The sequence below is a fragment of the Panthera leo genome, chromosome E3, assembly GCF_018350215.1.
Source record: "Panthera leo isolate Ple1 chromosome E3, P.leo_Ple1_pat1.1, whole genome shotgun sequence".
In the NCBI taxonomy this organism is placed as follows: domain Eukaryota; kingdom Metazoa; phylum Chordata; class Mammalia; order Carnivora; family Felidae; genus Panthera; species Panthera leo.
Genome location: NC_056694.1, coordinates 31,284,814 through 31,299,087, shown reverse-complemented (window position 1 = coordinate 31,299,087; position 14,274 = coordinate 31,284,814). Strand labels below are relative to the sequence as shown.

At 51.1% G+C, this 14,274-nt stretch overlaps 1 protein-coding gene across 10 annotated transcripts in view; it reads left to right on the top strand.

Moving 5' to 3' along the window:
- The window catches only part of SNX29 (sorting nexin 29), a 500,159-nt gene that overhangs the window by 56,425 nt on the left and 429,460 nt on the right, over positions 1-14,274 (top strand). For 9 of the 10 annotated variants that reach the window (XR_006198016.1, XM_042923016.1, XM_042923018.1 and 6 more), the window contains exons 5-8: positions 3,731-3,911; positions 6,644-6,714; positions 7,888-8,136; positions 10,096-10,471. Coding sequence is in view for 9 of the 10 variants with exons in the window: in XM_042923016.1 (XP_042778950.1) it covers positions 3,731-3,911; positions 6,644-6,714; positions 7,888-8,136; positions 10,096-10,471 (877 nt within the window). In the remaining variant the exon portion in view is untranslated. Of the gene's footprint in view, positions 1-3,730; positions 3,912-5,075; positions 5,820-6,643; positions 6,715-7,887; positions 8,137-10,095; positions 10,472-14,274 lie in introns of those variants that run through there. The other variant, XM_042923020.1, reaches the window with a different exon arrangement.

Here is a 14,274-nt window from a genome sequence, read left to right as displayed (position 1 = left end):
AGGTGGCTCCAGGTTTACAGGGTTATTAGAGCTCTTGCTTCTAGCACAGTGGATGGCAGCCTCTTCCTTGAGGGATCACATAGTAGGTATTTGGGGATCTGTGGGCAACTCCCCAGCTAGGACTGTGTAGCAGGAAAGCAGCCACAGACAGTATGTCTACAAATGGGCACGACTGCGGTCCAGTAAAACTTCACTTATGTAGACAAGTCGTGGGCCAGGTTTGGCCCTTAGGCCACTGTTTGCTGACTTCGGTTCTGGAAGAGACAAGGTCTCTTCTGTAGTGGTTCGTGTAGAAGCTGTGGGGAGAAGCCTGTGGTCCAGGGCTGGGACTAGGGTGAGGCCAGTAAGGCATTTGCCGCAGCCTCAAAATTTATGGGGGCACCAAAAATTCAGCAACCAAGAGAAATGACATCTTCGTGCAATATTTTTAAAAAGTCAGAATTAATACAGAAAAAAAATGATGCACAAGATAGTAATCAGGGCCGGGATGAGCACAGGGTGGTGAGTGAGGCCAATTGTGGTCTACACCCTGCTCCTCCAGGTGGCTGCCCCGCTGGGTTACCTGTCCACCCCGGTGGGAGGAGAGCTTCACAGGCAACCAGATGGAATGCCGTTCTCCTAGGAAGGAGGGACACGGCTCCCGGAAGAAAGGGGGGAAGGGATACTGCTTGCCTACTGTTGTGCCTTGGCCCGAAGCATTTTAAGCTTGATTTTCTCATTTTTTCCCCTTGTCACAAACCGTAAAGGTGGGTACTGTTATCCCCATTTTACAGATGAGGAACATGAAGGACAGAATAAGTTGCCCAAGGCCACACGGCGCCTGAACTAGAATTGGAGTCAGGGTTTTTGTCCTTGTCCAAAGCGTCTCAGCATCTATTAAAGTTGAGGCCTGTTAGAAACTTTGCCAAAGGGCTTGTGGTGTTCGTCGTCCTCTGTGAAAGGTGCTCCGGGAGGGAGCTCGCCGCAGCGCCCCCTGCATGGCTCTCGTTTGTGTGGGCAGACGGCTTTCCGGCGTTTGGAGAACCAGGAGCCCTCACCCCCTTTTGGAATCAGCCCCTGGTTTCGGGCCATAAGGGATCAGTGTTAATCCCGAAATTAAGTTACGGACACTGTAAGCCTTAAACGGCAGGTGAGGTGAGAGGCACTGGAAATAGACCGTATTAATGCTGGCAGTGCAGGTGGAGCCCTGCCGGGATAATTCTTATCATCACCCGCATCACTTTGGCAGGCTTTAGAAGGATTCTGTAGCGCTAAGCAATTTATGAAATTGAAAGGTGAAAACACACGTTCAGGTGCTGCGTACACATTCAAGGTCAGAGGTAGGTCACGGCAGTTCTCGAGAAAGACCGGATGCAGGTGAGAGTCACCTGATTTGAGTCATGACAGAGATGCACATGGTTGTTTGGCACGTTTCAAAACAAGCGACGGGCCTTTCGGCCTGGGCTCTTGCTCTCACCGTCGCCAGTCCTGATTTCCGAGGGAGGCTTTGAGCGGAAGAAAGGCCGTGATGCACACGTGTGGTCTGGGCTGACCTCACGGGCTTGGGAAGGGGATTCGTGTGGCATTTAGGGATTGAGACAAAGGTAGTCCTGAGTGAGTGGCTCCGTTGGTTTTTCCAGTCATTCCTGAGGTGTTTATTACGTCTGATCCTGGAGGTTAGCTGGATCCACAGGTTCCCCTGCGTACGCATTCAGTTGCTGTTACCAGAAAAAGGAGAAGAGGACACAACACAATTGCTTCTGTTCGAGAAGGTAGTCATTGAGCAGATGGTGGTTGGCCGTCATGGCCCGGGCATCGTGTTCAGGCTTTGCTTCCCTTTTCTCCGGTCTCCCTGAAATCTCTGAGTGATTCTGCGCTTTGGGGCTTATTTGAAGGGAGAGGAATCTGAAGCTTAGCATGGCCGAGGGAGCTGTCCAGGGCTATTCTGTTGATTGGTCTCTTCACTGTTGTCTGACCTGCTGGACTGGAAGCTTGTTGGGCGGGCGTGAATCCTTATCTACCTGGTAGCCCACAGCCTTGCCCGGCCCGTGGCAGCTCCCACAAAGCAGTCCAGGGGCGCCTGGGAGGCTCAGCTGGTTAAGGGCCCTTCTTCTGATTTCGGCTTAAGTCACGATCTCATAGTTCGTGGGTTCGAGCCCTGTTTCGGGCTCTGTGCTGACATGCTGAGTCTGCTTGGAATTCACTCCCCCTCTGCCCTTCCTCTGCTTGTGCTCCCTCTTTCTCTCTCTCTCTCTCTCTCTCTCTCTCTCCGTCTCTCAAAATAAATAAGTAGAGGAAAACTTGAAAACAAATGCAGTCCATGCTGACTGAGCTGAACTGAATGCTTCCAGCGAGCTTACTAACCTGGGATACAGTTTATGGAGGTGCGTGCCTTTGCATTCTTCTAGAAGGCAGGTGGAAAGATCACGTCTCATTCTCAGAGGGGTCTGTGATCCTGTTTAGCTCCAGGAGTAGAATCGCCGTCTGTCCGCAGAGACTCCGCATTTCCCCCTTTGGGATAGGAAGCAGTTGTGAACATGACTGTTTTGATGAAGGTCGAACCCTCCCTCGTTGCGCAAGTCTCTCTGATTTAGCGGTTTGCAGTCAGGCGGCTCCGAGGTCCCATTCTGCTGTAGCGCTTACTGATTGTGTATCCCTGGGTGAAGTTAACACATTGGTCAGGCTTTGGAGCTTGTCTTTTTTTTTTTTTTTAACGTTTATTTATTTTTGAGACAGAGAGAGACAGAGCATGAACGGGGGAGGGTCAGAGAGAGGGAGACACAGAATCCGAAACAGGCTCCAGGCTCTGAGCGGTCAGCACAGAGCCCGATGCGGGGCTCCAACTCATGGACCGCGAGTGGACCTTGTCTTTGACACAGAGATGGCCTTGGTGCTTAAGAGGACTGAGGTCAGGGGTAAAGTCTTCAGTGCGGTGGCTGGGACTTAGCTAATAAGGCTCCATCCACCAGCTGTTGTTGTTGTTGCTGCTGTAATTGGCAGCATGAAAAAGTGTTGATGAGCCAATGTGCAGAAAATTGATCACAAGATTAGGTAGATACTAGAATTAGAATTATGAAAAAATCTGTTGTGTGTGGATGAAAAAGGCAGGATGCGAGGAGATACAATAACTTTCTTAGCTCTTCCTTAAAGCCTCAAGTCTGTTCTCCCTCAGTCATATGGAAATCTTTTGTAGGGAAGTAGAAATGAGGACAGTTATGTACAAGAATGTTCAAAGCAGTAAGTAGGGATAAGTGGCAATATATCATGTTTCCAGCAGAAGAGAAATAGTTCAATTATGTTTAACTGGGAGGCTGTCAAATACCATGTCTTCAAAGATCTTAAAAACTTTTTTTTCAATGTTTATTTATTTTTGAGAGAGACCACGAGCAGGGGAGGGGCAGAGAGAGTGGGAGACACAGAATCCGAAGCAGGCTCCAGGCTCCGAGCTGTCAGCACAGAGTCTGACACGGGGCTTGAACCCACGTACCATTAGATCATGACCTGAGCCGAAGTTGGACGCCCAGTTAACTGAGCCACCCAGGTGCCCCGAATGTCTTCAAAGATTTTTAAATGTTATAGGAAAATGTTTGTGATCCAGACCAGTCAGGAAACAGACCAGGATTCAAAATTACACTCTTTGGTACCTTTCTTTTTCTGTGCTAAGGAAGTAACTCTTGCAGAAATGACTGGGAGCTATAAAATGACGCGCGTCCCAGGCTGAGTGCCACAGTGTCCGTCCCTCTCTCTGCAGAGCCGGTGTTCTGGTTCTACGTGAAGGAGGTCCTCAGCAAGCACGAGCTGCCACGCTTCTACTCCCTGCGCCACATCGCCTCAGACGTGGGCCGCGGCCGGGCCTGGCTCCGCTGTGCCCTCAATGAACACTCCCTAGAGCGGTACCTGCACATGCTCCTGGCCGACCGCAGCAGGCTCAGGTACCCGGGATGGGCATCTGCGGGGAGGGGTAGCCGAGCGCTTGGAATTGCAGAATCTGACTGCCCGGGTTTGCATCCCAGTCTCCCCATCGGGGCGGGTGGGTTCCCCTCTTATAGTCCCTGTTGGTTCAGCTGTGCTATGGGCACGGTTGGTCGGAGAATTAGTGCCAGAGTGGAAGCTCGTAAAGGGCTCAGCATGGCACCTGTAGACAGCAAGCACTCCATAAATGTTTATTATTATGTAGGTGTGGGATGCAGAGGGAGCTGTCATCCCGGGACATAGCCTGCGCTTCCTTTGGTGGTTTAATCTGGGCTTCTTTCAGATCCAGAATTTCTTTCTCTTCAGATACTGGGTGTTCACTATAAGTTTCATGTGTGTTTTTCCTTTGTGCTGGGTTCTTTACATTTCCTTCTGTTTTGTTTTGTTTTGTTTTTCTTTGAGGTTAATCAATCCCATACTGACTGAAAGAAATAGGGAAGTTTTGTGTAGGGGATAGAAGTCAATTGTTAGTTTAAAAATACCCATTTTATGATGTTTCCTCTTTTTGTTTTCCCCTTGATTGTAGACTTAAAGCTCACTCCATCATTTACATAGGTCAGTTTTTGCTGCCAAAACAAACATCATAAAACCCTCAGTGACTTGAGATATAGCCACATTTACCTCTCCCCCTGCTACGTGTCTGTCGTGGATGAGTCTGGGTTTCCCATCTCAGGGTTCCAGGCTGACGTAGGATCCGTGTGAACGTTGCTTCCACGGTCGCTGAGGTAGGAAGAAGGGATGTGGGTTGAACTGAGCGTTGGTTTTTAAAGCTTCTGCCCAGAGAGAACCTTCACTTCCACTCACATTTCATTGGCCAGCAAGTCACATGGCGGCAGCCTAGCTCGGCAAGGTGGGGGTGCCTGGCTGTCACAGAGCAGGGGGGATAGGGCACCGAATATGGGTCCACTGTGGTACGGTCAGCCACGTTCCTTTCGAAACCGTGTGACAGCGCTGTCATTTTCTTATACTCGTGGTGTTGATATCTCTGTGTTAGTGGCTGTTATTTACCACCTGAGAATGGGGGACGAGACATGTCGTTTTGTGTCACCTGATGATGCAAAGGGACGGTGATCCATCCCACACTGGTGACCTGAATAGTTTCCCCATTAGCAGTGCCCAGATCCTCAGTAGTGAGGATTTGATTTCAGTGAATTAATCTCATTTAATTCAGTAAGCCGGCATTTCATCAGTGCCGTGATGCATGGCCACGATTTTATCTGCTGCCACGTGCTCCCTGGCTTGTCTCCCCTTCTGTTTTGTGTGTGTGTGTGTGTGTGTGTGTGTGTGTGTGTGTGCGCGCTGCTTGTGGTCATCTCCCTACCAGCAGTTTGTTATGTGTTCTGGGATGATCCAGTCAGGCCCTTACACATACCCCTGAAGTTCTCCCGGTGATGATGCTCGTGGTGCCTCGCTTGGCTGGACACTCAGACTGTGGGTCTGAAATGGGAGGCATGGGGGCCAGGACTGCCATGCTGGACAGCACCCGTGTGCTGTTCAGCTCTGGGCCGTGAGGCTGTGAACGTCTGCGAGCACCCCCCCCAACCCCCCCCTGAGCATTAAGCGGTTTTAGTTGAGGAGAACACACCCCGTTTCTTACATTTCCAGGAAGCTCCTCCCAGCAGATCATTTGCAAGTAGTTCCGAGTTGTCCCACTCCGTTTCAAGGTGGACTGTTAACAACGAACAGCCCAATCACAGTTGAACTTAGCTGAATCACTGGCCACTTATCCACCTAGCTGTGGGAAAACCAAATTCACTTATACGCTTGGAACCTGGCTTAGATTTTTAAAGAGTCACGGCCTTGGGAATTGGAGGTACCGTTGGCATGCCAGCTCAAACACGTTTGTGCTTCCGCTGACGTTCTGCTGGGTGAGTCTGTTGAAAGTGGGGCGTTTCTTCTTTCCTGTTAGTTGTCCTCAGTCACTCGAGCGGGGAATGCATCCCGTCTCCTGCTGAACCCCATGACCCTCACCACTGATGGTGCTTCAGTGATTTGAGCTTTGAGGCAATTAACTGAGAGTTCTCCTACCTGGTGGCTGAGTCAGGGGTTGAGGATATTGGCTTGCTGTGGTTTAGCAGGGGTTGGATAAAGAGCCAGGGCACTGCTGGGAGACCTGCTTCGAGCCCTGCCTGTACCATTACTGCCGACGACCTTGGACGATCCCTGTAGGCCTTACTGACCTCTTGCTACAGCCGTTTAGATTCATGGGGCCCTTTTAGCTTCCCAGCCCTTTCCAGGGATAACTCGGGCTTTTGGGTCTGCAGCCCAAGGAAGTATTTCATGCAAATGTTGTGGTTGCTGGAGCCACAGAATTCTAGAATTTCTTTCTGAAGTTGTTTCTTGCAGTAGCTTGGTCAGGGGGCCAGCTTGGATTTCTTGTGTGTCTTACAGACATTCCCTGAGTGAGCACTACCTCTCTGTTCGTCTCCTTCCCCTTTGCTTCTTGATATAAATACCCTGTTTACGTTGCCCATTTCAGTACACTGGAGCTCAAGGCACCAATGAGGAAGTCGTAGGATATATACCTTCAGTCCTTTACAACCAGAAGCTTCATCCCCATGGAGACCTTGGATTTCCGCTCTGGGATGACCGGGCGTGGATTTTCCAGGGAGCCATGTAAGGGAATTTATTTGGCTGATGGATGCAGAGAACTGCTGTTCAGAGCTTTTCCCCTTTCTCTTTCAATTTGCAGCACTTTTTATGAAGACTGGTCTTTTGTGATGGATGAAGAAAGGTCTAGCATGCTTCCCACCATGGCAGCTGGTAAGCCCGGCTCAGGCCAGGATTGATGAGTCCTTGAAGTGTGGTGAGCACAGTCGGCTACCTGGGAGGGAATTTATAACTCCAGGGGATGCTGTGATTTCCCCTGTCCCTTGCTGACTTAATGGGTCACTGGCCACTGCCCTTCCTTTGGTGGAATTGATTACTGAGCCCATTTGTCTTGAATTGGATACCCTGGTAGGGAAAGCCTGGGGGTGGGGGCTTTGGCCGTGGCTTTACAAGTATAACATGAAGACCTGGGGATTTGGAAGCAGGAGACCTGCCTTTGAAGCCTGGCCCTACCCCTTCCTGGCTGGTGGCCTGGGGCAGATCTTGTGAGCTCTGTCACCCTTACTGCCTGCTCCTCTGCAAGGCAGGGATCTTGATAGCATGGGAATTGTTTTCATAGTGCCATGAGAGAATCACACGTGACGAGAGTAACATGTGATTTATCAGCGTGAGAGCCCTGGATTGATGTTAGTTGGTGCATCGTTAGATTATCATTTGATTTTCACTCAAAGGGTGAGCCCAACAGAAGTGGGTAACTTGCTTCTTTCTTTAAAATCCTTCCTTGCCTCCCTCCTTTTTTTTTTTTTTTCCCCTGAAGGTTCACACTAAGGCTCACATATTGAGAGTTAATGTTAGTCGTGTCCACCTAGGAGGAGAAGTCAGGCTCTGACCGTGAATTCTGGGTAGGCCAGAATTCTGCAAGCTTTTACCTAAAGTAATCGTGGTAATGATACTGGTTGGCGCACATTTTTGGTTGCGTACTGAGCTGAGTGTTCTTGGTGGGTGATTGTCTTTGATACCCTGTGAAAGCGATGCTGTTGGCCCCGTTTTACAGATAAGGAAGCTGAAGCTCAGGTGGTGCGTGGCCTGACCAAGGTCTCCTAGAACGTGGTAGGATTCACCGCAGGCCCTCTGACCCCAGGGCTTACATCTTAACCTCCCCCCAGGCTGACCTCTTGTCTTTCACAGATAGGGAGAGGATTTGGAAAGACTCCCCTCCTGCCATCGCTGGTGTCTACTGACCCCATTTTGTGGGAGGTTTTTTAATCCGTGTTTAAGATCAGCCCGTCCCCTCTTGCGTGTTCTGCCAGGCCCCATGTGTTCATCGTGGTGGGGGCGTGAGTCTCCCATGGCAGACACTCCAGACTTTTCCCTTTTTTGGGACAGGTCTGAACTCTATCCTCTTCGCAATTAACATCGACAACAAGGACTTAAATGGGCAGAGTAAGTTTGCTCCTACCGTCTCAGACCTCTTGAAGGAGTCCACGCAGAACGTGACCTCCTTGCTGAAGGAATCCACGCAAGGAGTGAGCAGCCTTTTCAGGGAGATCACAGCGTCCTCTGCTGTCTCCATCCTTATCAAACCCGAGCAGGACACGGAGCCCCTGCCCGTCGTGTCCAAGCACGTCAGCACCGGTGAGCAGGATGGGGCGTGCGCGGTGGAACAGGGGGTTCGGGTGAAAGGACGACTGGCCGCGGCCAAGAGGGATGCATCTGGTGGTCTGAAAGTCCCAAGGGGAATGAAATCTATGTTCCCTTCATTTTTAGTTCGTGTTTGTGTTCGTGTTTATTTTTCTTCCGCTTACTCACTCTGGAAGGGGCTGAGAGCCCTGCTGAGCTGTGGAGATGATATGGTGGGAGAGCAGACAGCTCACTGAGAGCACACTGAATGTGAGGGTGTGTGAGTCGCATGGAAACAGAAGAGCTGGAACTTCATGCATTTATTCCTTCCTTTGTTCACGTGTTCTTTGTTCACTGCGTTCTGTGTGCTCAGCGGGGAACTAGGAAGATTGCTAACATTTAGACCGCAGTCTCTTTTGGGCTGGGTAGGGGTACCCATTTGATGGCAAATTATACAAATAAGTGAGTATCCTCTTGATAAATGGGATAAAAGCCAAGCAGGGAGTGCTATCAAGAATGTGTACTCTTGCTGGGGGGTGGAGGGGGGGGTGACAGTTAGGTGCAGGCCAAGGGGGAGGGAGGAGTTGGTCAGCTTTGACTCTAGGCTGACTAGTTGATTTAGTTGAGATCAGTTTTATGAGAAGTTTGTGATATGCTTTGAGCCTTCCGGGGCGTCCAGAATGTTGCTACAGCAAAGTTGGAGATTTGGGGTTTAAGTACGTAGTCCTAGTATTCTCAAACCTCGTAAACAAGGCAGTGATCATGGGCATCTCTTTGGAATTATTAATGACGGTGAAGATTCAGAACCCATGGGGTCTTTGGTATCCATTGGCTTTATCTGTCTGGTCCTCCCCTTCTCCGGCAGAGACCCCCAGCAAATGACAGGAAATAGGACCGTTGGGGGCTTTGTGAAGCCAAGACCCTGGAAGTTGTATACCCCAAGGAGCGTTCTTTCCATCCATTTTGGGGACTCTGCTTTTGACACTGTCTCAGCGTTTGATACACTGGTGAAGCATCCCCATGCCCATGTGGTTCAGACGGGATGGAGTGTCTGGAGTCAGCTTGAAGTGTCTCACACCCAAGTTTGAGGATTAAGATGGGTGAACAAACTGGTTCACATAAGTACTAGTCACCAAGACAGCCTTGATTTCTGTTTCAGGTAGTCTTTGCTGTGTAACAAACAGCCTCCAAAGTGTAGTGGCTTGAAACAACCACAATTTATTATTTTTTTGATGACTGTGCATTGATGGGATAGTTCTGCTGGTGTCACTTGGGCTTCCTCATGGGGCTGTCCCGAGCTGGTGGCTGAGCCGGAAGATCTAAGACGGTCTCACTCATGTGCCTGGGAATAGTGCCCACTGTTGGCTGGGGCATCTGTTTTTCTACACGTGGCCTCCTCTGCTCTAATAAGCTAGGCTGGCTTCCTTCCCCGGTAGTTTCAGGGCAGCATTCGAGGGGGCGCAGCACCTACTGATGGCTGGGCTCCAGAGTTCGCCGTTACTTGTGCCACATGCTGCAGGGAAGATGTGAGCACTAAGCCAGCCCGTGCTCAAGGGGGTGGGGAAGTAGACACACCCTCGGAAGGAGGAGCAGCCGAGTCCCATTGTAAAGGGGACCATTGACCACCACCCCAAACGGGTGTTCTTGGTCTCATCAGTCAGCCAGGAGAGTACTTTCCAAAGTGAAAGTTGTCTCAGGAGTGGGAGCACCCTCTGAATCAAAGTGCTCAGAAGGGACAATTGTAATGTGTGCTCTGTGATGTGTTTGTTTACCCCAGAAGTGTAGTCCCACATCCATTTTATTCAGTCTCCTGTAGACAGGTTTTTCTCCCTCGAGGATTAAAAAAAATCTGAACGTATCTGAAGTGTATTTTTCCATTGACCAGCAGAGGAATTGCCATGATGTGGACGCCACATGGCTCAATTGTGGCTTTATCTTGCCTACTTCTTGTGACACCATATGTTCTTTTACCAGATGCCAAATGTAAAAAGGAGCGGAAGAAGAAGAAAAAGGTGACCAACATCATCTCGTTTGATGATGACGAAGAGGAGAACTCTGGCGATGTTTTTAAGAAGATACCCGGGGCCGCGGAGAGTTCAGAGGACAACTCCGACCGCTCCTCGGTCAACATCTTGTCGGCCTTTGAAAGCCCCTTCGGGCCAAATTCCAACGGAAGTCAGAGCAGCAACTCATGGAAAATTGATTCTCTGTCTTTGAACGGGGAGTTTGGGTACCAGAAGCTCGACGTGAAAAGCATCGATGACGAGGATGTGGATAACAACGAGGATGATGTGTACGGAGGGAGCATGTCCGGAAGGAAGTGCCTGGGCCACTCGGGGTCGCCTGAGAAGTAAGTTCCACTTGGAGCTTTTAGCATAGGGTTGGTGCGTTAACGGCTGTCTCTTTCTGCAGCATCGGGTGAAGTGAACGCACACACGGTTTATAGGAGGCATCATTCGCTTTTCTGATCTTGAGTTAGGAGGAAGGAGCGTTAGCTTACTGTCCTCCTGAGAACGAACTCGAGGGAAGGGAGTGCATTTGAAGGTCCTTCTAAAGTTGGTGTCCAGACGCATGCCTTGACATTCTCACCTTAGGTACGTGTCCTTCATTCCTGTTGCTTGGATGTTGCTTGTGTCTCTAACTTGCTCCTCGCACAGGAAGCTCGGGAGAGAGGCAGGGTTTTTCTCGAGCACAGTCGCAGGCTGCCAGTTTCTCTGTTTATGTACCGGGGCGTGAACAGCAGGAATTTGCCTGCACTTGCCGCTTGAACAGTGGACTTGGCGGTAGGTGGATATTTGGAAGGGCCCTGATGCACACGGGGGCAGAAAGCACAACAGCACAGTTCAGAGCGTGGATCCTGGAATCAACACAGCCTGGCTTCTCATTTCCTAGCTGCGTGGCTTTGCTTGGACACGTTTACCTCCCAGAGCCTCAGGCCTCATCTGAGACCTGGGAGCAAAACAGCACCTGCTTCTCGGAGTCGTTGAGTTAGCGGCAGACGTGCGTGGGGCCTTTGGCAGCAAGAAGGCACACAGGTCAGCTGCTTCTGCTCTCGCTGCTCTGTACTCATTCCTGTGCTTGGTCTTACTCTGAGCACCGGATGAACGTGCTGCCCCTTCACTTGGGCCTTGCGGTGCACGGGGCCATCGTCACGCTGGCTTCACACCCAGCCCGTGACAGCATCACCTGGAGATGCCGACACCCCGCGGCGGGATTAGGGGCGCAGCGTCTCTGGCTGTGAGCTTCTCATGTCCCGCCTCGTTCTGTCTCATGACACGGTGCCTGTTTCTGATTTCTGCTCTTTTGCCCTCATTCACACGGGTGCCTGTCTGAGCAGCGTTACCGTATCGATCGCCTGTGATAGGCCGGGCACGGCGGGCTCCTCGCGTACCCGCCCTGGGAGGTTGGTGGGTGCCACGCTCACTTGGTGGATGAAGGCAGACAGCAGAGATGTGTCAGAGCAGCGGCAGGGCGGGCCCTAAGGTTCGGTTACGCTGTGCTCCCACGCTTTTACTGTCAGCTGTTTTCCACGTTTCTATATGACGTAGGGATATCGCTTGGTTGACAGTCCATTGGATCGACTTGTCATGATTTGCTAACGTCTCTTTCCCCCGCGTTCAGTATTTAGGTTGTTGGCCTTTGATGTTGTTGCTGCTGTTTTTGCCTTTTTGTGATCAGCCATTCTGAACTGGACGTGTTCACGCACGAGCATTTCTTCTACTCCTGGAGGGTGTGTTGGGGTAGGTCCCCCGGAGTGTTGCTCTTGTCCAGAGGGATGAGCGTTGGCCACCTGGGACCCACGTACTGTGACCCGCTGTGTGAGTCCGGGTCTCCAGAGAAGCAGAACCGATGGGGGCGGCGTGTGTCTGCGTGTGGGCAGGAGTCCTGCCCGCTTGTCCGCGGTTCCATTTGCCACGGTTTCCTTTCCACGGTTTCTGTTCCCCCGGAGCCAACCGTGGTCCTGGAGCAGTGGCGCTCCTTCTCCCGGCTCATCACGAGGTCCGCAGTGGCCTTGCGCTGCGTCACAGCACCCGCATTCACTCTGCTTCATCTCACTGATGTCGGCAGGCTGGGTCCGAGGACCCAGAAGGGCTCCCACAGGACCAGCCACGAGCGGCCCTGGCTGCACACAGGCTAGAAATCAAACTCGAGCCAACAGAAGGTGAAGACAGAACTCGCTGAAGGCATGGAGTACAGGGACGGTGTGTTTGGGAGACTCAGCAAGGGAAGGACGGCGTCATGTCCTTGCTTGGAGCCCGGGATTTTTTACTGAGGATTGTGCTCTGGGGTATGTCACCTCTCGGGCGTCCGGGAACCACTTAGAACAAAGACCAGGATCCAGGTGTTACGCTTTGGAGCTAGGGGGGGTCTTGGTGTTGAGGGGTCCAGCGCCGGTGGTCTGGAATACTGTCTCTCCGTTCTGGCCTGGTCCTTCCTTGGATGTGATCTGGCCTAAAGAAATCATTCGCTCCTTGTCCCTTACAAGGAGGATGTCTGCTATTTGCATTTTGAGGCACATGTAACATGGGGTTGCGGGTCCTAGCAGGAAAAGGAGCAGGAAGGGGAGCAAAAAGCCGATTTCTGTGGAGTCCTTCAGCTTCCCTGCCTCCTCATCACGTCGGCAGTGGGTCTTCTCACGTCATCACGAGAAGGGTGACTACAGTGCAGTATGATATCTTGAGAGAGAGAGAGGGAGAGAGACCACATTCACGAAACTTTTGTGGCAGATCACGGTTACAGTTGTCATATTGCATTGTAAGTTACTGTTGTTAATCTCCTAATGTGCCTCATTTATAAATTAAACTTTACTATAGGTGTGTATGCATAGGAAAACACAGTATATCTATAGAGGGCTCAGTAATGTGTGTACTCTTAGGAATTCCTTGGGGGGTCTTGGGATGTATCCCCTGCGGATAAGGAGAGGGGGACGCTACCGTCTGTCTGTATCTGTCTGTCTAGATAGATTTTAAGGAATGGGCTCACGTGATTGTGGACACCTGACAGGTCCAGGATCTGTAGGACGTAGGCCAGCGGGCTGGAGACCCAGGGAGGAGCTACATTTCCAGTCCAGAGGCAGGCTGCTGGCAGAATTCCTTCTTCTTTTTAAAAAAAAAAATTTTTTTTTAATGTTTTTATTTATTTTTGAGACAGAGAGAGACAGAGCATGAGCAGAGAAGGGGCAGAGAGAGAGGGAGACACAGAATCTGAAGCAGGCTCCAGGCTCTGAGCTGTTAGCACAGAGCCCGACGCGGGGCTCGAACTCACACACTGCAAGATCATGACCTGAGCCGAAGTCGGACCCTCAACCGACTGAGCCACCCAGGCGCCCCCAGAATTCCTTCTTCTTTGGGGGACCTCGGTTTTTCCTGTTAAGACCATCGGCTGATTGGATGAGACCCAGCCAAACATGGAGGGTGATCTGCTTTACTCCGAGTCCACCCTCTTAGGTGTTAATCTCATCTGAACATATCTCCTCAAGCAACTGGAACAACGTTTGATCAGATATCTTGGTGCCGTGGCCTAGCCACGTTGCCACATAACATCCACATAAGCCCTTTGTTCTTAAGCAGGGCCTTTTGGGACGTGCCACTTGCATTCAGTGTCTCTGTGGGTGAGTGCATCTCTGAGTTGATTCACCCTGTGTATTTTTTGTCCCCAGACACAGTCATTTCTCTTCCTATTAGACTGGGGCCATTGAGGGAAGCCTGAGCCGGAGGGCAGCCTGCGAGCCAAGGTAGCCACCGCCGGCATTGTGATGTGTAAGACACAAAACAGTGCAGGGTGACCTTTACAGGGGCCCGGGCCCTTCCAGGCCATTGGGCCTCCCGCACATTCTGGACGGACTCTCCCTGGCGTAAGGCGGGGGATCTTGATTGAGCATTCTGCAGAGCCCCTTGGCGAAGAGCGGAGAATGATGAGATGGCCCACTGAGTAATACTTTCGTTTTGATTCTAAGCTCACGTTCACAGGAGAGGTCTGGGAGCTGGAGGGGCCGGCGTCTTAGCAGTTGAGCAGCACAGCCAGGTTTGTGAGGGAAAAGTGGCCCTTCCTGGAGAAGCTCTCTGTGGATGTGACAGCCTCTGGCCAGTCAGTGCCCTGATTGTCTTTAAAATGCTCTGTTGGCCAAAAGCTGGGTTTATGTTTCTGTTTGCT